The sequence below is a fragment of the Zootoca vivipara genome, chromosome 4, assembly GCF_965207765.1.
Source record: "Zootoca vivipara chromosome 4, rZooViv2.hap1.1, whole genome shotgun sequence".
Classification (NCBI taxonomy): domain Eukaryota; kingdom Metazoa; phylum Chordata; class Lepidosauria; order Squamata; family Lacertidae; genus Zootoca; species Zootoca vivipara.
The window spans coordinates 81459483-81484372 of record NC_142587.1 but is presented as its reverse complement, the minus strand read 5'-3'; the positions used below and the strand labels follow the sequence as shown (position 1 = coordinate 81484372).

The 24890-nt window shown below is 44.7% G+C and overlaps 2 protein-coding genes across 4 annotated transcripts; one reads left to right on the top strand and one right to left on the bottom strand.

Annotated features, from left to right (window-relative positions):
• Positions 1–68: 68 nt before the first annotated feature.
• IL17D (interleukin 17D) lies at positions 69–12144 on the top strand. 2 transcript variants are annotated; one of them, XM_088668289.1, is made up of 4 exons: positions 69–297; positions 1981–2276; positions 8922–9147; positions 11925–12144. In XM_088668289.1, the coding sequence occupies exons 1-4, from the start codon at positions 94–96 to the stop codon at positions 11997–11999; spliced, it is 801 nt and encodes a 266-aa protein (XP_088524415.1). In that variant the 5' UTR covers positions 69–93; the 3' UTR covers positions 12000–12144. The 2 variants fall into 2 exon arrangements, with proteins under 2 accessions (XP_088524415.1, XP_034972056.2); XM_035116165.3 differs by lacking the exon at positions 11925–12144 and having other exon boundaries at positions 74–297; positions 8922–9808.
• A 2227-nt stretch (positions 12145–14371) lies between these two features.
• EEF1AKMT1 (EEF1A lysine methyltransferase 1) lies at positions 14372–21015 on the bottom strand. 2 transcript variants are annotated; one of them, XM_035116166.3, is made up of 5 exons: positions 20958–21015; positions 17923–18075; positions 16094–16176; positions 14932–15212; positions 14372–14539 (listed from the first exon to the last, which is right to left on the bottom strand). In XM_035116166.3, the coding sequence occupies exons 2-5, from the start codon at positions 18070–18072 to the stop codon at positions 14397–14399; spliced, it is 657 nt and encodes a 218-aa protein (XP_034972057.2). In that variant the 5' UTR covers positions 18073–18075; positions 20958–21015; the 3' UTR covers positions 14372–14396. The 2 variants fall into 2 exon arrangements, with proteins under 2 accessions (XP_034972057.2, XP_060129813.2); XM_060273830.2 differs by lacking the exon at positions 20958–21015 and adding an exon at positions 18863–20803.
• Positions 21016–24890: the final 3875 nt, after the last annotated feature.

The following is a 24890-nucleotide window of genomic DNA, read 5'->3' as shown; positions in this document are numbered from 1 at the left end:
CCTCCCCCTGCCTCCCGCCAGCTCAAGTCACACCCCAGCTAAGGAAAAAAAAACATTCGCGAAGCAGGCAGCCCCCCTCCGCCGGGGCTGAAAATGATTTTGGCACCGGCACGCCGGGGCTACGCAGTGCGAAGCGGGGCACTCTTCCAACTTCTCCTCTCGCCGCACCCCCCACCCCCCCAACCGCGAGAGCCAAGGCCATCATCAAGCGCTTCACGTGCCGACGCTTCCCAGAGGCTCCTCGCGCGCCTGGCCGGGCTGCGGGTCCCGGTGGCGCCCACGATGCAGACGGCTAAGGTAAGGAGGGCGCGGGGAGACGCCGCGGACCCTCGGCGCAAGCTTCCCGCCTGCTTGCCGTCGCTCCAATTCCCTTGTTAAGGCGGCGGCCGCGGCCGCAGCTGCTCCTGCCGGTGGGGCAGGAAGGCTTAGCGCGGATTTTGTTGAAACGCGCGCGCTGGGGCGGCGGAACTCTTCCCAGGCGGCGCGCGGGGTGCTTTCCCTCCGAGGTCCTTGGGAGCCGGTGGGCGTAGTAGTAGTAGTAGTAGTAGTAGTAATAATAATAATAATAATAATAATAATAATAATAATAATAATAATAATAATAATGAATAGATTCGAAGCAGCTTTTAAATTCGGTCCGAATGGGAAGCAGCAGAGGATTACATCGTGCCAGCTGAGATGCTCGCCAAAGACAGCGCGGCTGGGGTGCGCGGTGGCGCAGCGGGAGAATAGTTCGCACTGCCCCACCCCCGGCAAACCAGAGCTGAGGACGCTGTTGGGTTGGCGGGTGCTGTAGTCGGCGGGTTGGACTAGATGGCCCTTGGAGGATCCTTTCCAGCTCTCCAAGTTCTATGACCAAGCGTTGCGACTGCGAGGAGTGAGGCTCCCGACCTGTAATTGTTTAACAGACGCAAGGATTAGAAGAGCGGGCGAGGTGTGATATTGTGTACAGGTTTACTGGGGGGGGGGCATGGATTTCACTACTTGGGCATCCTCTGCCAATGGCACCTACTTAGCTGACAGAATGACGCCTTCCTTGCTTGGGAAGTGGATTCCTATTGTTACTCTCAAAACTTAATTCTGAATGCTGACTTATCTGTTTGATGAGTTTATATGCACAGATCTAAATTCCCAGGTGGCGTGGGACCCAGGTGGCGCTGTGGTTAAACCACTGAGCCTAGGGCTTGCTGATCGGAAGGTCAGCGGTTCGAATCCCTGTGACGGGGTGAGCTCCCGTTGCTTGGTCCCAGCTCCTGCCAACCTAGCAGTTCGAAAGCACGTCAAAATGCAAGTAGATAAATAGGAACCGCTACAGCGGGAAGGTAAACGGCGTTTCCATGTGCTGCTCTGGTTTGCCCGAAGCGGCTTTGTCATGCTGGCCACATGACCTGGAAGCTATACGCCGGCTCCCTCGGCCAATAATGCGAGATGAGCGCGCAACCCCAGAGTCGGTCACGACTGGACCTAATGGTCAGGGGTCCCTTTACCTTTACCTTTTAAATTCCTTTCAAAAATGATTTAGCAATGACTTACCAATCATAGATTAGCTTATTAAAGTTAATCTTTATATGCTTACCTGCGGGGGGGGGCTGCCCCCCATATCAAGTAAGTAAATTAAAATACTTAACTAAAAGTAGAAATTGTAGAAAGATCTTGACAGATTTTTCTGAGCACTTGTAAATTTAAAGTAATTTAAAACAACAGTTGTTTAGACATTTCATTCCGAAGACAGAGGATGATGGCAGGTGGGTGTCCCCCCCCCCCCAGCAACTTAAATCCTGGCTATGCCTATGCTTGGATTATGTCCAATTTAACTTCATAGGGCTTACTTTTAAGTAGACATGTGTAGGATTCCATTGCAAATCTCTCTTGCGAACTAAAACTGGTATACCTGTTATCCTCCTTCAAATGTGGAAGTGTTGGGGAAGCAATCACCTAGAAAAGCATCCTTTATATGTTTTCCTTCCCCCTGCATTATAGGTGTGGGTGCTTGCCTGCCTTCTCTTGTGTGGACTCCCTTTCCCTGGATTAGAGACTTTCAAGGTAAGCAAGCGCCCACTGCGTGCTCGAACCTGCGCCGACAGGCCGGAAGAGCTTCTGGAGCAGCTGTATGGGCGACTCACTGCAGGGATGCTCAGCGCCTTCCATCACACTTTGCAGCTGGAGCCTCTGGAAAAAGATCACAATACCAGTTGTCCAGCAGGGGGCAGATCAGCTGCGGACAAGGTATACAGGCTCCCTATCAACCTCAACAGCGTCTCTCCTTGGTCCTACAGGTAATGTGAACACAATTCATCTGCCACTCCTTAGCTTAAAATGTGAAGGAGGGTTGTGTGGTCTTCTTATCTCTCCAACTACGGCTATGTGTCGCTGAACTTCAGTTCCCATCAGCCCCAGCCAGCATGGCCAATGGTTAGGGGTGATGGAGGTCATAGTCCCTATAACATCTGGAGGCCACAGGTTCCCCATCCCCACCTCTGTGGCTTGAAGGGAGATGCCACACATGGGTGTCCTGTTCTGCTCTCTAGTAATTAGGCTGTCACATTTTTAGCCCAACCGCAACATCTGGGGAGCTGCTGTTTTAAATGTGCATACATGTGTCACAACAGGAAGAGTAGATTTCAAAGCAAATGCATCCAAAGTGGGGCAGTTTCTAATTTTAAAAACGTGTGTTATTATTATAATAGTCTGAACAAATAGCAGCATTTGCATTTGTACCTTCGTGGGAAGTGCAAATATTGTCTTTTTAATGGCCACTAATAAACATTGGCTTATGTGGTTTGTATTCTGCCTGATTTAGCTTTAAAAACAGTTGTTTTCTTAATACGGTATTTTAAAACTAACTTTATGTATTCAGAAACAATGTTTACAAAGAATACAAACTGAATGCCAGCCCTCTAAACAGAAGCTCTGTATATACTGAAATATCCAAAATAGTCCTTATACTTTGCCTGAGTAGTTTAAAACTGTTATTATACTATTAACACTGAAGGTCACATAAGGTTGATCCACTAGTAGATCAGCTGGGTGATTTGCACTAGATCTACAAGGGCTTCTATTTTTCCCATTGTGTAACAATAGCAAGAAGGGGAAAGCTTTCTCACCCCATCCTCCCCCCCCCCCAAATATCAGGCTGCTTAAGTGAAGAAAGCTTGGAAGAAGACAAAGTTGATTTGTGTGCAAAAATACTGTGAGTTCCGCTCTGATACTGAGTACATGTTCAGTTGTATTCTGTTCCTGAATTTACAGGACTCTATTAGAAAGCAAAAGTCGAGTCCACAGTCCTGGTCCCAACTATGCCTAGTCTAAGTAACGGCTTCCAGCTTCCAGTTCTGATTAATCGGGGCAGTCAACAAAACCAGAAATAGAATTAAGCTGTTTTGACCCTGGCTTCTGTTTAGTGGCTCTTCTTTTTCTCCGGCCAAGTACCAGAGAGGAGAGTTCAAAAGTGTTCATACGTTTTCTTTCATGGGTAATGCCTCCCATAAACAAGTTGGAACCTGAGAGGCCAGTTCGAATGCCATCATGCTGTCCAGGGGTTTCCCCCCTAGAAAATAGGTGCTGGTACTCACCATAAAGTTGTTACTGTAAGTGCCGCACTTTTTAGCAACTAAAAAAAGAGGTGCCAGTACTGCGTACACTTGAGTACCCCCTGAAAAAATAGCACTGATGCTGTCCGCCCTTGAGAGAGCTGTCCTGTGCTCCCCTGCACGCACTCTCTCCCCCATCCAGTTGCACAGATGCTGAGATGTCCCGCTCTCAAATTCGTCTGCCTTTGTTTCCCTTCCGCATGGCCCCTCCTGATACTTTTCATCTCCTCGCTGACTTGTTCACCAGCTCCCACTTGTGATGTCATCTCCAGATGTCATTGGCCTGACCGGTTTAGAGTCCAGATTATTATTAATGATAGTGATGGTAAATAAATCCAGGCCTAAAGTCTTTTCCTGCAACTCTTCCCTAGACACCTAACCCCAGTTTGATACACTGGCATTTATCACTACTCCTTCCAGTCTGTGTGGCTGCATTCCTAGCTCAGGCAACTGGGTTATTTCACAAAAGAGATAGAAGGCATTGCTGAAATCCGCATGTAGGAATCATAGAATCATAGAGTTGGAAGAGACCACAAGGGCCATCCAGTCCAACCCCCTGCCAAGCAGGAAACACCATCAAAGCATTCTTGACATATGCCTGTCAAGCCTCTGCTTAAAGACCTCCAAAGAAGGAGACTCCACCACACTCTTGGTAGCAAATTCCACTGCCGAATGGCTCTTACTGTCAGGAAGTTCTTCCTAATGTTTAGGTGGAATCTTCTTTCTTGTAGTTTGAATCCATTGCTCCGTGTCCGTTTCTCTGGAGCAGCAGAAAACAACCTTTCTCCCTCCTCTATATGACATCCTTTTATATATTTGAACATGGCTATCATATCACCCCTTTAACCTTATCTTTTCCAGGCTAAACATACCCATGCCAGACAGATCTGCGATAAGCCTTTTTGGATCTGTAGTGCAGAGGTGGGGAACAGGATTTGGCCACTGGGCCAGATCATTCTTCCACCCACTCATGCAAGCCAACTATGACAGGTGGGTGGGGCTACTCATCTGCCAATCACCTAACATCACAGTGACATCAGGTGGCCCTTTTTTTTGCACAGGACTTTGCAGGCAATGCCGGTCGTCTGTTCAGCAGTGCCTGAGCACCCCTATCAGCTGCACCAGGTCCCATATCTGACACTGGGTCTAAGACTTGTGGGCTTGACTTGGAGGAAATGGTCTGGCGCTGCCTTTCCCTAGGTGTAATACGATTCAATTAATCTCAGTTCATAGTCCTTAGGACTACGTCAGCAGGTTGATTCGGCAGCAGTTCAGCTTCAGCATCCTTAGAAGATGCAGAGCCACCACACAGGTGCAGAGTACCACAAATGTGTTTCATCAAAGAACACACCTAAGGGATTGTTCAGTTGAAATTGCAGCCTTGCAAGGGGAAAGCTAACACAACACAAGTGGAAGCTCTCCAGTGTTACTGTAGACGAACCAGGTCACTTAGTGCCATTCGCTTGCAGAAATGATCATGTGGAGCAATGTAGAGATGTGGAAGCATTTGGAAAGACCTGTAGGTATACATTGGAACAAATTGCATGTCAAAAATGGCACTGCCACCGTAACTCTCATGCTCTGTGCTGAAAATTCCACCTCCTCAAATTGGATGGGCAACAGCATTTGCGCTCTTTATAACACACTCAGGGATCTAACTTAATATGTTGAACCTAAACCTTGCTGTTCGGTAAAGGTAAAGGTAAAGGGACCCCTGACCGTTAGGTCCAGTCATGACTGACTCTGGGGTTGCGCGCTCATCTCGCATTATTGGCCAAGGGAGCCGGCGTATAGCTTCCAGGTCATGTGGCCAGCATGACAAAGCCGCTTCTGGCAAACCAGAGCAGCACACGGAAACGCTGTTTAACTTCCTGCAGGAGCGGTACCTATTTATCTACTTGCACTTTGATGTGCTTTCGAACTGCTAGGTTGGCAGGAGCTGGGACCGAGCAACGGGAGCTCCCCCCATCACAGGGATTCGAACTGCTGACCTTCTGATCGGCAACCCCTAGGCTCTGTGGTTTAACCCACAACGCCACCTGCGTCCCCTTTGCTGTTCAGTAAAGGTAAAGGGACCCCTGACCATTAGGTCCAGTCGTGACCGACTCTGGGGTTGCGCGCTCATCTCGCATTATTGGCCGAGGGAGCCGGCGTATAGCTTCCAGGTCATGTGGCCAGCATGACAAAGCCGCTTCGGGCAAACCAGAGCAGCACATGGAAACGCCGTTTACCTTCCCGCTGTAGCGGTTCCTATTTATCTACTTGCATTTTGATGTGCTTTCAAACTGCTAGGTTGGCAGGAGCTGGGACCAAGCAACGGGAGCTCACCCCGTCACAGGGATTCGAACCGCCGACCTTCTGATCAGCAAGCCCTAGGCTCAGTGGTTTAACCACAGCGCCACCTGGGTCCCTTGCTGTTCAGTAGGATGTACCAATAGCTCCAGTGGAAGATGCTTCTGGTAAGCATGCTTAAGACTGTAGCCACTGCCTTCTTTTTTCTAGTTCACTGGATGTTAATTTGACTACAGAAAATGGTCAAAATGCTAGAGGTGCCTGCGTGTAAGGAAACTACTTAAACTACAGTAGTCCAAATGGCTCGAGTAAGTGAGCAAAGTACAAAAGAAAACATAATTATCAGGATTCTAATCTTCAGGAAGAGATCTTCTTTATCCCAAATCAATTAAACTTTAAGGGCATATCTCAGTAGTAGTGCTCATGTTTTGCATGCAGAAGGTACGGCTGGGAATGTTGCTTGCCTGAAACCCTAGACAACTGCCAGTCAGTGTGGACAATACTGAGTTAGATAGGCCAATGGTGTGTCTCGCTGTAAGCCTGCTTCCTATGTTCATTTCAAAGACCTAATTCCAAATAGGCTTCAGTTGCCACTCAAAGTTTTAGAAGTGTTAAAGGATTTAGGAGACTGAGCTTAAGACATATATTATTATTGCGTGTCTCTCAAGGGAGGCACACAGGCATTTTGGTAACACTTATTTTTGCAGCCTCCATTCTATAGGGCCCAATCTGGCACTACTGCTTTCACATTCTTCTTCTGTATTTTTAATGACTAATTCCAGACATCCTGAACAGAGTCCAACTTGTAGGAAGCTTATGCAGACTACAGTCATCTTGAATCACTATTAATTCACTCCTGACACTGAGCAACAAAACATTTAAGGTTTGAAGCAAATATAATTTGGTTAACAGCAATAGCAAATGTAATTGGATAACCTCTCGGGACTCAGTCCTGTTTGCCTTTAACTGATCTGTACATGTATTTCAAAAATCTAAAAGGTAGTCATTTCTCTTTTACTCTCTAGACTTTTTTTTTTGGTACATTCAGGCACTCCAAATACAAATTCCAGGTGCACAAATATATCTTCTGGTTAGATCAGTCGGAGAAGAACTGGTCAGTGAGCGACTTGGCCTACCCATAGTGCTAGTTTGCACAGCTCATGAATGTTTTAGAAAATGTAAACCATGGTAAATAGTGAGTATCGTTCAAGAAATTTGTTTTGACCATTCTCCTATAGCAGGTTAATTTGGTCATGTATTTATAGGGGGTGGATGTATTTAAGTAAGTCTGGGGCATGGAGTTTGAAGCACTAATAGGGTTTTGAGGGGCAGGGGGCTGCCACTATTTTTTTTTTAAAAAAACACCTCCATCTTTTTTTCTATTCATTCTTTAAGTGAGTCAGTGTCACAAATGGAAAAGCCTGCTTTACAATAAGCACAGTCATACCGTGAAGACCCTGTTGATCCTTAATGGTTTTTTTTTGTATGTAGCCATTTGTGTGTAGAAAGCTGCACCAGTTGATTTACTGACTGTCAGGCAGTCTTTAGGCACCATGGCACTTACCAGAAGAAGAAGAAACTGGACCAAGAAAACCCTGCTTCACATTTTTTCCTTGTTCCTCATTGGTGTTGGCATGTGAGCCTCTTTCTCGGGGCTTACTATTTATAGAATGCTGTATAAATATTAATATAATTGTATCACGTGTATTACAGACTTGAAGACAGGGGCAAGGATTCCCTACGTGGACAGATAGCTCAAGGCACCAAAGCCTTTCTTTTTAAAAGGGGGCGTTTCTGCACCAAGGCAATGAGGCTTGGTTGCGCAAAAAGTGAGCTTTCTCAGGAAAATTGCTTCTGTTTCACATATGGACATGAGTTGCAGAAACTTGGATCTAGTTTTGTGTTCTGTTTGAAGCCAGAGGTCATCTTCATCCTCTTTCCAGAGCATCGATCTATGTGATGCTAGAGCTCTGTGCCAAACATGTCCCCAAGCATGGCTTTGAATTGCGCCTAATTTCTTCCATTCCGCATTTGTTAGTGAGCTTCCAAGCAGCAACAGATTCTGAAAAGGAAAGGTTGTTTGATTTCCCCACCTCTTATTTAAAAATGCTTTTGCCTTCCTTGCTTTTACAAAGTTACTTATCGCCTGCCTGTGAGTAGACAAATATCCCTATTATGACAAAGGCCAGAACTACACATTTATTGCAGCTCTGTGAGTCCTTCAAAAGTGTAACTGGGTCTTGCTAAGTCAAGGAAGGGAGCTCAATGAGTTTTGGCTGTTACATGACACTTTTTCCCTCCTCTCCCCCGCTCCTGCCATGTGCCCCCTGTGTAAATCTACTCCAGAGGTGGGGGGACGGGACCTGGAAGAGTTTTAGGGGGCACACAAAGGGTGCAGAGGTTAGTGGATCACAGCTAAAACATTGCGCATCTAAAACTCATTGCGTTATCAGGACTGTTTCATTGGAAACCCACCTCCCCAAGCTGCTTATTATTATTATTATTATTATTATTATTATTATTTTGGCAAAGAGTGATAAGGGAAGAACTTTGGGCCTGCTGTTAAAAACAAGGAGGAGCAGGGCCAGAAAAAAGGGGTCCAGGTCTGTCCACAACAAAGGCAGTGGATTAGTGCTAAGGATGTGTGGAAGAATAGAGACGACATACCCTCTACAGCTAAGAATCCCCCTAAGGAAACAATTGATGTGCATCGGCTATGAGAGAGTTGAGCCGAATGAATCCACTGTACCATTGCATGAACGAGGAAATTGAGCATGCCGTTGTTTCAGATGCTGATCCGTTTAGGGAGCTGTCCAAAGGGTTTCTCTCTCCAAGTTTTCAAATAAGCAGGCCGTGTCTAAGAGCTGCAGCTGTTCCCCTCCTCCCCTCTCCTTGGCGTAATAACGAAAACATTATTTAATGCAGTGCAAAGCAACTGTCAACATTTTGCCGTAATCTTTTCCAGCTGGGATAAAACAAGGAGTTGGGAGACGGTCGAGGACGCATGAACTGAGTCCCTTTTCTTTTCCTTTGGCACAGAATCTCCTATGACCCGGCAAGATATCCAAAGTACATCCCCGAAGCCTATTGCCTATGCAAGGGCTGCCTGACTGGTGTTTACGGGGAGGAGAACTTCCACTTCCGGAGTGTCCCAGTGCTAATGCCAGCAGTCATCTTGCGCCGAACCACGACGTGCACCGGAGGACGCTATGTCTACACAGAGGATTATGTCACTATCCCAGTGGGCTGCACCTGTGTACCACAGGTACATGAAAAAGAAGTCGAGGGTGTAAATTCCAGCATAGACAAGCAAGGGGTAAAGTTGCTCGTTGAATCGCAACAGCAAGCCACCATCAGAATGAAAGCCCCCAAAGAAAACTGATGGCAAAGGTTGCTTTGCATGTCCTTTTAGTTTTGCCATTCCCCGGTTCTGGGAGTTCTAGAGCCCATTCATAAACACACACACACACACACACACACCCCTGCATGATGATGAGGGCTGCAGCCTGCATCCATGAATGAGCCATCGGAGAACAGTTCATATGCACAGGAAGTTTGTGCCAGCTCAAATACAGTCCCCTTCAGTGCAGTCAGATCAATGTACTTGGCTGTGAGGCCCTTGTTTTTGAGAGGCCAGGTGATGCTTGTGCATATATAGGGCCCACCCATAGAAGCAGCGTGCTTTGAAAATAGCATTGCAAACGTTGCAAAGACAGAAGCTGGAGGTGCAGTGGGACACAGTCCAGTGACACAGAGCCATGATGAGATTTGAAGAATCATAATGGGAATGAGTTGCACAAATTAAGAAATCACGCCTGGAAAAGTAGTGCTGGGGATACAGTAGGCGTCCAGGAAATATGAGGCTTGTACCACCTAATAGCTGCTATAGATAAAGGCAGAGGTCCACAAATGTTGGCTTTGCTCTGAAACAGAGCCATTATGTGTCGTCATCACTGATCCTCTTCTGAGACTCACAAATGCTGATCCCTTTGGGTCTGTCATGTCATACTGAACCTTAAAGGGTGCAAGCAACTCATTTTTTATCTGCTCCAGACGTCAAACGATAGTGGATCCCCTTTTGTCAAATCTCCCAAATCCTTATTGTAGTGGTTGCTGAAAGGGGTGTGTCTTTAAGATGTGACCCTGATGTTGGGATTCTGATGTTAGGATTCTAACAGTGCAATGTCCTGGACTCCGGATTATTTTTGCTTCAGCTTTAATTATTACTTCTGTGTTCAAAGGAAGAAAACATTTCACGAAATATCATTTCAAAAGCAGCATCAGCAGACTTGCTGGAAAGGTAGCATCCTCACAATGCAAAGGAGTCTCAGTCTATGAATAGTTTACTCAAGGGGCAGCGCGAAATGTAGAGAAGTGAAGAACTTTACTGCTGGCGTTAACAAGCAGTAAAGTACTGGTGTTTTTTTCCAGTTTACAGCTCAGATGTTGATCAGGGCAGTATTATATATGCCGCAAATGCACACCAACCCTATACAATATATGGTACTCTTGCTCACATAACATCATGGAAAGAGAAGTCTCGGCTTGAAAAATAGTCTGGTTTATGACCCCTTTCAAAAGTGTGGAAACATGCCAGTTACCTTTTTAAGCTGTTCTTAGCTTTCTTACAAGCTAGTTATCAGTTTTAGATTTTTCAGGCTGCAGGAGCCTTTGGGAATAACAAGGATGATGAGAGATCAGATAAATGAAACCAAACTGCTTGGCCAAGGGGGAGTAAATGTGCCTTGGCTTCCATCGGTAAGAGAGCAGAGCATCTGCCAAATTTAATGAATGTATGAGCCAAAAGCTCTAAACAGCAAAGGTTCAGCAAACTGTGTAAGCTGGAGGCAGCTGCCTCTTTGAACACTCAACGATAGACAAAGCTGTTGGCTCAATTTACAGGGTTAATTCTGTCTATAACCCCTTTATCCACAACTTCCTACACTGCAAGCACCATCCTTTATCGATATTCTGTGACCTTCCTCATTTCCCAAATCACCCATTCCACTTGGTGAGAGTGAGCCATGGTTTTCTAATGTGTAATGTTAGCAGACATCAATAAAGCCAAAATTGCTTTGGCTTTATTCATGTATCTTTCTAACTATCAGGTAGATGGCTGCTAATCTATCTCCAAATTGCACATGACACAACAGTTGCCATTCGGCCTTTGTTTAGGGTGACCAGAATGACACCACTGGGCATTCAGTAGTTGTGTAGAAGGGGTGGCAAATTTTTGGGATGAAGATTTCCCCTCAATTTAAGGAAGACACAAATTGAGCATAGCAACTAGGATGATGATCTGAGAAGGGTGATTAGGAGGAAGAATCTGTAAACCAAATCCTATAAGGAACAATTAAAGAATACCTGGGAGCATCTAGCCTGGAAAAGATTAAGGAGAGACATTCCAGCCGTCTTCAAATATCTGAAGGGCTTTCATGTAGCAAATGGAAGAATTTTGTGTTTTGTTGCTCCCAAGGGTAAATCTAGAACAAATAGGTGGAAATGGTGGGAAAACCAATTTTGGCTAAACCTTACGAGAAACTTCCTAAGAGTACAAGCCACTCAACAACGGAACTGCCTGCCTCAGGAGGCAGCGAGCTCTCTTTTCTTCATTGGAGATATTTAAGCAGAGGCTGAACGAATGTCAGGGATTTTGTAGACACATCTTGCAATGTAGATCCTGCATTGAGCAGAGTGTTAGACAAGTTGACTTCCACGATTCCTTCCAACCCAGAGGCCCATCTCTGCATGAAAAGGCATATCTGCCAAAATCCTTTCTTTTTCATAATGGACTCTGGGGATGAGAGGATTTTTCCATTCTATTATTTCCTCTGATGTGCTCTGCCCAGAGTTTAACTCCTGATCTCTAGTTTAACTATCTTTTTATTTTTAAAAAAATTACAACTAGCTTTTTCACCATATAGCTCTCATTTCTAAGTTTCTGAAATTACAGCATGTACAGTTTGCAAATGAGCTGAAAGCTGAGGCATCTCCCTTCCCACTGCTTTATTAATGCACCTTTGTACTCCTCTGGTTCACCAGAAGCGGCTTTGTCATGCTGGCCACATGACCCAGAAAAACTGTCTGCGGACAAACGTTGGCTCCCTCGGCCAGTAAAGCGAGATGAGCGCCGCAACCCCAGTCGTCCATGACTGGACTTAACGGTCAGGGGTCCCTTTACCTTTACTGATAAAAACAGTGCAGGTAGATCCATAATAAGGTGAACCTATTTTTGGACGGTTTTACTAATGTGCACACTTGTTTTGGCACGCTCGTAAATACCTCCCAAAAAGAATCATCACACAATTGTGTAGAATCACATATTGCTTTTTTACAATATTACCACACACATGTTCACAAACACACTGGTAAAATGGTAGAAAAGGGTTGCAGTGCAATCTTGATCAAGTTTGTCCGTCCTGTCGTCCCTCCCCCCAACTGTTTTATCAACACGTGGGGAGGAGTGACAGACACCATGGAAAGCCACTGCTAATCAGAATAGGCAGCGCTGGGCAAAAACTGATCTGCTATAAGGCAGCTTCCTATGTCCCTCCGTAAAAATGAAAGAGAAGAAAAGAACTCAAATACAGAACAATTGTGAATTTCTAATCCAATTGGAAACGAGATCAGCTAATTCAGATTTCCCAAAATCCAGGTAGAAACTTCTGAAATGTGCCTAATGGAGCCTGGCTAACCTTTGCATCCAATAACATGTCCTTCTTCTAGAAAACTTCCCCAATGATGAATTTTATTTCTCTCTCCATTGCTGCGCTACACTGCACTATGCTGTGGCTCTTCCAGCCAAACATTCCTTTGAGATTACTTCACAGCGCTGAGTCCATGGACCCCTAACAGAATCTCTGCATTCTATAGTATACTGGGGTGGTGGGGAGGGGAGGGGGAAGGAAGGCAGATTTAAAAGGAAAGAAATGCTTGTTGAATGCAGTCCAGACATAATTTGTGAGCACAATTCAAAGGAAACACTGGCAGCTATACATAATTTGATATAACTTTTATGGCAGGAACCCCTCCCTGCAACTTTTATTGGGAATTCAGAGGTGCAAATTGCGGTAGTCATTCACTTTAGTATCGAAATGAACCGACACAGAGGATTTTCCTTGCATCTGCCTTGTATTTTACAATACAACCAGCAGCACCCCACCATAATTTCCAGCATCAAACTATTCAGGCATCTGTGACTACTATATGGCAACTCACTGGGCGTGCACTATCGGAGAACAGCTAATTTTAATGCACCCATTTGACCACAGTTCATATGCTAAAACTGGGTGACTTATGTGTATCTGCAAATGTCTAACGCTAAAGTTGTGGTTTTCAAATGCCCCCGGAGAATCTTTTTCACATTGGCAAACTAGTTAATGACCCCTGCACATTTTGGTTGGAGGCGATTATTCATAATGGGAAGGAATAAGAATTTGCGTGGGGAATGCAACTATTATTGTAGAGGAAACTGTTCCAGTCAAAGAGCAGAGTACTTGGCGGCTTAAGTAAGGGCAAGATTTCAAAGTACAGGCAATATACAGACTTAGTCTGGAGTTCTGAGATAATGAATACAAACCAGACTCGAACTATTGAAGGTTTCGTGCCAAGGCATATGTATCCAATGTTCTCTTTTGCTCTTATTTCAGAATTTAGTTCATATTAAAACAAAAATTTAAAACCATTGGTGGATAAGTTAAAGCACAGGTGGCTGTCACCTGTAGAATGCACCCTGCAGGGATGTAGGGATGCTGGGCAAGTGAGATGTGCTATGGCTGTGGGAACTGCTGAAATGCAGGGTTGTATGAAGATGCCAGGGCACTCAACTTCATAAGAACATAAAAGAAGCCATGCTGGATCCAGTCAATAGCCCATCTACTCCAGGCAGCCTGTTCCCACTGTGGCCAACCAGATGTCTATGGGAAGCTTTCCTCTACCCAAAATATTAGGGGGAAAGAAGGAGCAGATGTGTAAACACAAGGACCAGTGCATGGAAAGCTGGAAACCTCATGGGAAATGTTAACATCACACTTAACATGGATGTCAGCAAGCTCTTCAAAGCAAACTGGAGAAATGGGAGACTTGTAAAAATGGGAAGACTGACTTAAAAGGGAAGTACTGTATTTTTCTGCATATAAGACAATTTTTTTAATTATTAAAAAATGTTAAAAATTGGGGGTCGTCTTATACATGGATAGTGCAGGGGGGACGGGCGATTGGTGCCATCTGCGAGCAGGAGGTGGTCATGGGTGATTTGGTGGCTGCGGCAAGGAAAGGGAGCAAGACCTGTCAGTTGGGTTGGCAGAGTACAGTATAAGAATTGTTTTGGTGGGAGAAAGGTTATGCAATGTTACTGCACCTGTCCCATGTCCACCCTTGCCTCTCATCATCACCACCTCCCTCCTTTTAGCACAAATACTGCTGAATGTTAAAAACAAATTACAAATGTTCACACCTTCAGAGAAGGAAAAAAGCCCCAGACTGAAATATTTGGTTAAATCTTCATGAGCAGTGTCAAGAAACAGAATCAGAATCTAGTCCAGAATCATAGTTCACGTAACATCTAAATTCATTGGCTAGGTTTCGAGTATGTTTTGGAATAAACTTGCTCATCTTCACACCAAGATACTTAGCAGCATATTCCTCCATAACAGCACCTGCAGCGGAAAATGAACAAAAGATCATGTCTTAATGGAACAAAGAGAGTAAGAACTTTCTTGTTGGCCCATCCCATTTCAAACTGTGGCCAACCTCAGACTTCTCAGAAGCAGGGCATGAAGGCAAACAGACTTTCTCTATGGTTGCCGCGAGCAGCCAATGTCCCAAGTCAACAGTTTGCTATCATAGCAAAGCAATGGCATATTTAAATTATCTTTTTAACTACTACTGTTTCCCCCCACTATCCTATTTCCCTTTACAACAGCTTTCTGTGAGAGTTGACTTTTCCCCAAATCAAGATGCTGTACAAAGTCATGAGCACTATCCTTTTAAATGAATGCAGACACTATAATGACAGATAATAAGATGTTAGGTGTTGCAGTGCTTATACCTGTACAAAGCAGAACCTTTCCTTTAGTTAAGTATTTCATGGTTTCTGCAGTTTTTCTGAGACACTCTTCAGACAGGTAGGGTGGATCTGCTACGACAATGTCAAAACTGTGTGGTGTGAGGTTGGTCGGAAGGTTCAAGGGATTGTTGTAATCATAGAAAACATATTCAGCTCCATACACAGAAAATCTTTGGTCATATTCCAATAAACATGTTGAAAAATCTTTGTTGTCCCGTTCTTTCAATTTTTGATAAACACTGGGTGCACTAACACATGCTATACTGAAAAGATAAAGAGATGAAGAAAAAGGTTCAGATATTTAATCCAGAACTTGTGCTAAACAGCGTGTGCGTGGCAACTTGAAGTTTGCATCGGCATAGCAATTACCCCAAAGAAAGGGATTTCTTTTTTCGAGTGGATATGCTTACTTAGGAAACTTTACAAGCAACTGCAAACAAAACCCTCACACACTAAGTCTTCCTTATTAAGAAAGGAGAAGACCCTTCTGCTCCTTCAGATATGACAAGGTTAAACAATGCATTTTTATTACCCGCATATTTCCAATGATATCTCTACTGACTGCATTGTGTATATTCAACAATTACAGTTTTCATGCTCCAAGAAATGCAGTCCCCACCATTTGCAGGAGCCAAGGGCTGAGCTTCTGCACTGCAAAAACAGTTGATCATACAGAGGTAATGTGCACAATTAGGACTGGCATGTCACAGGAACCAGAAAACATGGTTCCTCCAAACAGTTCTGGAATGCCATCTTAGTCAAATTCACAATAAATATAAAAGAGGTCTTAGAGATGGACAGGAGTTATTAGCATCCCTTGGACCTCAGAAGTGAGGCTTGAAATCATTGCACAAATTAATAGATGGCCTCAAGTCTCCGCCTCAATTCATCTGTAAAATGGAAATGTTGGTTCCTTCGTCACAGGTAGGTGATAAGGAAAGCTTTGCATGTTATATGCAATGTAGAAATTACAAACACCATTTCACAGTCCTGTGCTTTAATGATCAATGTTGTCTCACTATCAAAGCTGTAGCGATGTACTACAGAAAGGTTGACACATTAACATACTACAAAAAACCCCAGAAAACAGTATTACAATATTTTCAAAAAGACAAAAACACATTGCTAGATTTATAGAACTCACCTGCCACCGCTTCCAACTGCTCTTGCAGCCTCGTTAGCTAAATGGAGCGCAGTTTCAGCATCATACCAAAACTGGCTCAGTTGCTGGGGGGAAATAAAGCACAAATATCAGTAATACACTTTTCTTGTACAATAAATGTCTACTTTGCTTCTGCTGAGTCAACAGAATGGGGGGGGGGGACACACACAGACATCCCACTAAGCAGAATGGGGCTCAGGGTTGTATATGGCCTCCACTACAGATATCCAGCAGTTGTGTCCTTTTCACTTTCCATTTCATTCTCCCCGAGGTAAAAAGGGCAAACAGAAGAAAAAGGAGACACATGTCAATGATCGTGGTAGAGATCTGAAAGGTCAAGCTGGAAGGATCAAAATCAGGGGTCCCCAAACTTACCCGGCTTTCGGCCGGATGCCCGTCGCGCCAATTGCGTGGTGGGCCGGAGGGTGGGGGGCACGTGTGGGAGCGTGCGGCTGTGCACGCCCATGCGCAATTTCTGGCACACTCCCGACCTGGAAAGCGCCAGAAATAGCTTGTGCGCATGTGCAGAAGCCTCTTCCGACCCGGAAGTACACCGGAAATGACGCTTGCGCATGCGCGCAAACTATTTCCGTTGCTTTTCCGGGTCGGAAGTCGGCAGCCACGCCGCACCGTGCCGGTAAGAGCGGGCGGCGACAGCGGGTGACGGGGGTCCCTGGGGGCCGCATAAAAGAGCCTTGGGGGCCGTATGTGGCCCCCGGACTGTAGTCTGGGGACCCCAGATCAGGATGATAAGATACAATGAACTGAGCAGAAAATGCTGAGTGTGGGGCCTGCATTGGGGAGGGAGTTAAGGATTGGCTGTTGGGTGCAGACAGTGGACATACACTCCAGAATCACATTCATGTTAACAATTCATAATTTGTTACAGTATTTAAAATATGTATATGTGTGTGGCCCAGGCTTATGAGACACACCAGGAACTAGCTGCTAAGAGAAGTGGACAGGGAGACTAGAATGGGAAACAAGCAGGGTGGGGGAGGACCACATGATTGAGGCTTGGAAGAAATAATGATGAGAGTTTGTGTCCCAAACTGGGATCAAGAATACAAGTAAGATTTTCCAGGGCTCCAGTCTTGGTTCCCTGCACCCTCCAAATATCCAGTCCATACCCATTTCTTTGTCATGAGAAAAATGGGAAAGTCCAGGTTAGGTAGAAAAAACTGAGCCAATGATAACTTTGTTTCTTAGTATTAAATTGGATCTTTCGTTCCGCTTAATTTTTCACTGAAGGAAAAGATAATCTCTCTTCCACTTTCCCAAACTGCACGTTTCCCATGAGAAGCATGCTAATGAGTGGAAATAGTACAATTATACTACAGTAATGCAGTCATTGTCTAACAAACAGGAACACACACCACTATAGACAATTTGCTTGCCCAGAGTTTACATTCTCTGAAATGTTTCTCAATACAGTACAGTGGAACCTTGGTTTATGAACACCTTGGTTTATGAATTTTCGGTTTACGAATGCCACGGACCCATCTGGAACGGATTAATTCACTTTCCATTACTTTCAATGGGAAAGTTCGCTTCAGTTTATGAACAGACTTCCGGAACCAATTGTGTTCATAAACCGAGATACCACTGTACAGCAAGCGGACTTAAAAGCCAAAACCAAGTAAAAAATTTCATCTGAGCTGTAACAATAATGGTGAATGTCATTTAGCATTCCAACTATTGATAGTCTCGTTGGGTGCCTCTCTCTCTTTTGTCCTGCATATCTGTGATCCTGTACCATTCTATAGAAGTGCTACCACAAACTGTATTTTAGTCAAAATGCACCAGCTTACCCAGTTCTCTTCTATTGAGCCAAGAGAATTGTTATCAAATCTTTCTGTTGCCTTAATGTCTTCTCTCTGCTGTTGCTCAATATAGAACTCCTGCAGAGCAGATAAGGCTGAAGATGAAAGTTGAGGGACATCATCGTCACTGTCACTCATTTTCTAGAAGCAAAGCAAAGCAAAATAAAGCCCTTTTGTTAACAAAAAAATCTTCAAAAGATACAGGGACTAGCTGTAAAATTGTATCTATTTGCCATAAGAGGCAGAAATGAAAGCGTTTTCTCATTTCTGGAAACAACAAAAATAGGAATCAAGGCAATATTTCAGAAATATTTTAAATTTCATACATTGTGACTGCCCATACATCATGGAGAGCATCTCTAGGAATCCTTATAGGAAAGGAGTTCTCAAATACTGTGAATGTTTGCAGCTGATATTATTCCGGATTAATTCCCTTCCTATGTTATTTTCATGTTGAAGTTACGGTACATTTTAATTGGTGGGGAGGTGAGGAGCAAGGAAACTAGAAACACTCTTTAGTTTTACTTTTAAGGTGTCAAGCAAAAATGTTATGTTTAAACAGTATATTTTATTATTCTCTACTGAGCCAATATCAGCACAGCTGTCAACTTCAAAAGAAACATGTTTTCATGTCTACAAACTTCCAGCTGTGTATATTTGCAGTATGTTAAACATGGTTCATAATGAAAGTCTTGTATGTATTAAGATTGTATTTGACAAATGTATGTCTAAAGCAATTTAGTAGTAGTAGTAGTAGTAGTAATTTTTATACCACACCCATCTGGCTGGGATTCCCCAGCCATAATAATAATAATAATTTTTATACCCCACCCATCTGGCTGGGTTTCCCCAGCCACTCTGGGCAGCTTACAGTACATATAAAAATATTGTAAAACATAAGACATTTAATTTTTCCCAATACAGATACCTTCAGATGTCTTCTAAAAGTCTAACAGTTGTTTATTTCCTTGACATCTGATGGGAGTTCCACAGGGCAGGCACCACTACTGAGAAGGCCCTCAGCCTTGTTCCCTGTAACCTCACTTCTCGCAGGAGGCCCTTGGAGCTGGACCTCAGGGCTGAACCATGGGGGTGGAGACGCTCCTTCAGGTATACTGGGCCAAGGCTGTTTAGGGCTTTAAAGGTGAGCACCAACACTTTGAATTGTGCTCGGAAACATACTGGGAGCCAATGTAGGTATTTCAGGACCGGTATTATATGGTCTCAGCAGCCACTCCCAGTCACCAATCTAGCTGCCGCATTCTGGATTGTCATTTCCAAGTCACCTTCAAATGTAGCCCCACGTAGAGTGCATTGCAGTAGTCCAAGAGGGAGATAACTAGAGCATGCACCACCCTGGCAAGACAGTTCACAGGCAGGTAGGGTCTTAGCCTGCGTACCAGATGGAGCTGGTAGACAGCTGCCCTGGACACAGAACTGACCTGCGCCTCCATGGACAGCTGTGAGTCCAAAATGACTCCCAAGCTGCGCACCTGGTACGTACCCCATTCAGGACCAGGGAGTCCCCCACACCTGTCCTCCCTGTCCCCCAAGAACAGTACTTCTGTATTGTCAGGATTCAACCTCAATCTGTTAGCTGCCATCTATCTTCCAACCGCTTCCAGACACTCACACAGGTCATTCACCGCCTTCACTGGTTCCGATTTAAAAGAGAGGTAAAGCTGGATATCATCCGCATACTGATGAACACCCAGCCTAACCCCCCCCCCCCATGATCTCTCCCAGCAGCTCCATATAGATGTTTAAAAACATCTCTCTAGTGTATTACAGAAATGCTTCTTAAAAAATTATTGCCTAGTTCACCATCACTCTGGGGCTTACGTGACCAATTTATATCAGAAACATATAACCGATCGGGACACAATTTCTTCATATAACTTTGTATAGCGGTTGGCATGTAGGATGAGGTTTGGGAAGTCAGACTCAAGCCCCACTCCGTCATAAAGCTCACAATGCGTCGGAAGTCGCTTTGCCGCTTGACCTACATTGTGTTATTGGTTTTGATTTTTATCTAAGCAGAGATGAGGAGCCTGCGTCCCGGGACGCCAGACGTTGTTGGATTACAACTCCTACCATCCCCAACTATGGACTGTGCTGAGATTGCCACAGCTTCTCCATCCCCAACCCAAGTAGTTCAAGGAAGCCACCACACCTTAAGACCCTGTTAGCCCAATTCATATTTGCAGGCGCTGGAGTGAAGTAAAGCATTACCAAGGCCTTCCTTGACTTCTGCTCAGCTGCAAACTCAGCAGGGAACTTTGGCTCCAGCATAGGGAGCAGGGCATAGCTGTCAAGTTTTCCCTTTTCTCGCGAGGGAGCCTATTCAGCATAAGGGAATTTCCCTTTAAAAAAGGGAAAACTTGACAGCTATGGAGCAGGGAGAGTTTTACACTATTCCTGAAACATTTGGGGCTCGCTGCCTCTTCTCAATACCACCCATTTGTGCAACCTTTTATACGTTTAAACGTTCCCTTTTATACCACCCACTTGTGCAACCTTTTATACGTTCCCTCTTCCTGTCCTTTCAAAAAGAAAAAGGAGGCATTTGGCTAGCTAGCGACTTCGAGGGCGCATGCATCCCTGGAAGGCGGCGTGAGGAAACCTCAGGGAAATAGAACAAGTTTGCCACACTGACTGCCCCCCCCCCCCCAGTTTTTAAAGGAAGTGCGTTGGGAACTGCGGCGTCGAGGAACTCTGCAAACACACGCATACACGAGGAAATAAACGCAAAATAAATAAACCCAGAGGCTGAGCGCTGTTTGCGGGAACATGCTGCACCAACTTTGCCCCAGTCGCTAACGTTTTCCATGATGCTGCGAGCCCAGCCCAATGCAAACCTTCTCTCCCCACCCCCCCCCCCACGGCACGTCCTCTTCGTCCAACCTATTCCCCCCCATAGGCAGGCACAACATTGAGAGCAGCCGGGCCTCCCCATCTCTTCTCTCGGGACTCCGCGCCTTCCCTCCCGCGCCGGCAGCCATTTCCCCTTCCCCTCCACTCACCGCAGCGCGGCCTCTCCGCCCGCGGCCTCCCTTCGCCAGGCTCCGCCCGCCTCCCCTCGCGAGCCGCCCGGCTGGGAAGCTTCTCTCTTGCGCCCTCTAGCGCAGGGAAAGCGGCTCCTTTGCTCGCTCTGTTTTTATCCCTCAGAGCGAGCCTGTTTTTTTTACTACAGTATTTTCTTTAATCTTGCCACCATAGCTGTCAAGTTTTCCCTTTTCTCGCGAGGAAGCCTATTCAGCATAAGGGAATTTCCCTGGCCTTTGAGTTGGATTTAGTCTGACCCCTGTGTTCTCCTCCCTCATGGCTTGGATTTATGGACTACTTAAAATCAGGCTGCATTTTAAACTTAAATTTTAATACTGTATTTTAATCTGTATTTTAATCAATTGCTTTTTATGTTTTATTGTAATTTTATTGGTGTGAGCCGCCCTGAGCCCGGTTTTGACTGGGGGGGTCGGGGTATAAATAAAAACTTATTATTATTATTATGAAAAAAGGGAGAACTTGACAGCTATGCTTGCCACCGACGCTTATGGCACACCTCATCTTTATTATTTTATTTTATATTAACAGAGTGTGTGTGTTTGTGTGGAACGGGCCAGTTAATAAACATGCAAAGCTTACCTATAAACCAGTTAAGGAAAACCGACTTGGAGGCATGAGAATAAAAATAAAGAGGGGAGGGAGGCGTTTAAATAAGAGGAGAAGGGAGTTACTGTATTTGAAGGGACTAAACAGAACTCGGGGGGGGGGAAATGGGAAACGAAGGGAAGGGTTCAAAAATGCTGTTAGAGAGAACAACATTCATTAGTTCTGTACTATACGGTAATTATGTTCAGCTACATGACCCTACCAGTTATTCCAAAAGACCTGAGGGGGCTTCAGTGACTCGGACTACCAATTTTTTTTAGGATTTGCAGCCTACCGGGAAGTAAGACCCATTGAGTTGAATGGGGCTTGCTCCCAAGTTTAGGAATTGAGCCTTGAGAGAGCTTTATCTCTCTCCCTCCAGTTTGTACAGTGGTGTAACAAATCAGTTAGTACTGTTAAGTAGTGCTGTTCCAAAATGGTCACTGAATACAGTATATAAAATTGGTATCTGAAGAAGCTCATACCAATAACTTAATAATACCAAAAGCTCATACCAATAACTTAGTTGGTCTCTAAGGTGCTACTGGAAGGAAATGTTTATATATTAAATTGGTTAGCCTGATGGTCACAGCTATTGCTTGGTTCAACAACACTTCCACACTGCCCCAAGTCCTGGGCGCCACTTAATATAAAATCCAGGGTTGCTGCCCCTCTGGTTGATTCATTGGCCAGCTGTTCTAGGGCAGTGTCATGCAAGGTATCTAGAAACATTAAGGCCTACCTCTTTTGCCATAACAATTCCCCCCACTAATATTAATTCCATGTTGCACAGGGCTCAAGAGGCCATATGACCATCATTTTGTTTCCTGATGGCTCCCATGGAACAAGAATTAAACTAGATGTTAATGGGCCATCTAATATTATGCTTGCTAAGAATGTTTTATCTTGTGTCTCCTTTTACCTCAATGGTAGTACTGACAGCAACTTTGGCATGCTGGATCAAAGCATGTACTTTATTGCTCACCCCACCAGGCGTGCTGCTACCTTGTCTGCATATCTGTAGGGTAGCCACCTGGTCCTCTGTTTTTTCCTTTATCAGGAACTATGGATCGGATACATTTTCCTTGGTCAAAGCTTTGTTCAGCAGGAGGGTGCTCCAGAAGAAAGTCTCAAAGTAGTGGAGGACCTCTGGGCGGTTAAGTCCAGCCAAAGGCAAGTATGGGGTGCAGCACTCATCTCACTTTCAGGCTGAGGGAGCCAGCGTTTGTCCCCAGCTAGCTTTCCGGGGTCATGCGTCCTTCATGACTAAACCACTTCTGGTGCAACAGGGCACCGTGACAGAAACCAGAGTGCATGGAAATGCCGTTCACCTTACGTCTGACTATAGATGGTTGCTCAAGCAAGTTCCTGACCCATATGGGGAGAGCTGTTGAATATCCCATCTCAGGATCCTTTCTGCAACTGCAGAAAAATTAAATATTGGTTCTTATTGAGTCTGGAGATGGAAATAATCTTCCCCACTCACTGTTTCTCCCTTCCTTTCTCACTGCAGGGTGGAAGGTGGGACACCGTAATCCTGATTGTAGTAGTATGTTTCTTTGGTTTGGGTGAGAGTTGTTCTACTGCTCCTGCTGCCATGGCCCTTGTTCTTCTTCTAATGTTAATTGGAACTACCAGTAGTTTGTTGTGGTGAAGAGCCTATGGCTGTTGACAGCTGGACATCACTCAGGCGTGTTAATACATTGCTTTTTCCCTCTTGGTACTGTTATGCCCTGGAATATGGAGAGGGGCTCTCTTCCTTGCAGAGAGAGACAAGACTCTATGAATTGCATCCCCCTTGTCTACTAGTAGAACAAATGGGAAGAGCAACCCATCTGATCATATGTGTATAGCATATATGTCTTTGTATAGCACCTAAACAAGGCACATCATCATGATCCTGGATGCAGTCCTAAGCATGCTTCTCTGGGAGAGAGCCCCATTCCTTGAAGGTTAATCAAAATCAACAGGACATGCATCAGAGAAATTATGTCTAGGGGTGAGTGTGTTAATATGAAACACTCTCTTATTCCTCTTTCAGAAATCTAACCTGTGGAACAAAGTTCACCTCCCTCCCAAATGCACTCTTCCCTTTCTGCGCCCCTCCAAATTATTTTCTTTTTCATGCCACCACCAGCTGCTATAGCTTACCCACTGTGTTTGGGGCCAAGACTGGAATACATCCACAAATGTGGGTGAAAATATCATACAAAAATGCCGAATAGATGACGCAATGCATATATAATATGCACGAACATGTTTTTCAGTTTTGAGTCCCAGAGTTTTAAAGCAAGCTGGTGCACACTGTACAGGAGTCTCCCCACCACCTACAAACAGCAAACCGGCTGGCTGTATTACAAATCCTCTTAGTCTGCTTTGCTATGGGCAAAGGAGATACATAAGCCCAAGGGCTCTATGTTATTAACAAGTGCTTAAGAGTACAGCCTGTGTTCAAGCCAGTATTTCAGCCCACCCCTAACTCCTTGGGTGATACTTTGATGCAGTACAATTTTTGTTTGGTCTAGACTGCATAGAAATTTTAGTAACTACTTCTTCACCAAACATACCCCTCGCATTTTCAAACCATAGGGATGTGGCAACAAAAACTTGCACAATGAGTAAGAGACAAGGAAATATTAATATTTAAATATCTGCTCCAAAGTACACCACTGCAATAAAATAGAATTAATGAACTGCTCAAAGCCTACTTTGTCTTCACTCCAAAGGAAAGCAGTGTCCAACCTAGTGATAACAGAACAAACAATAGAGGGAGGGAGCTGCAGCCCAACAGAGGAAAAAAGGCAGTAAGGCAGTGATGGGTAACCTTTTGAGCTTGGTGTGTCAAAATTTGCCAAAAAACCGAGCATAACTCAGGTGGTGTGTCACTTCGAGGAAAAAACCATATTTTCGCAATATTTATAGTTTAAATAACAAAAATGTATAATTGCAAATTATAACTGTATTTAATAAACCAAAAACTAATTATTTAACCAAACCAAACCAAAAAACCCTTATTTATCACAAAGTGCCCAGAGTGGTTGAGCTTTTCTGGGGGAGCTGCTGACCAAAGTTTTGGAGGTTTTTTGGGGGGGGGGAGTTGCTTTGCTTTTGGGGGGGTGCCCCAAAGCTGCTGCGCTTTTTTTTTGGGGGGGGAGAGAACAGAAATAAATGACGAATAATACCTTCTCTGGAACTAACATGCAGCACCAACAGTCTGCCAAAGCGCCAAAAAAACCCAGCACAGAACGGGTTAAAAAACGAATGCTGTTACACCCAATCATCATCTGCCAAAGCGCCAGAAAAAC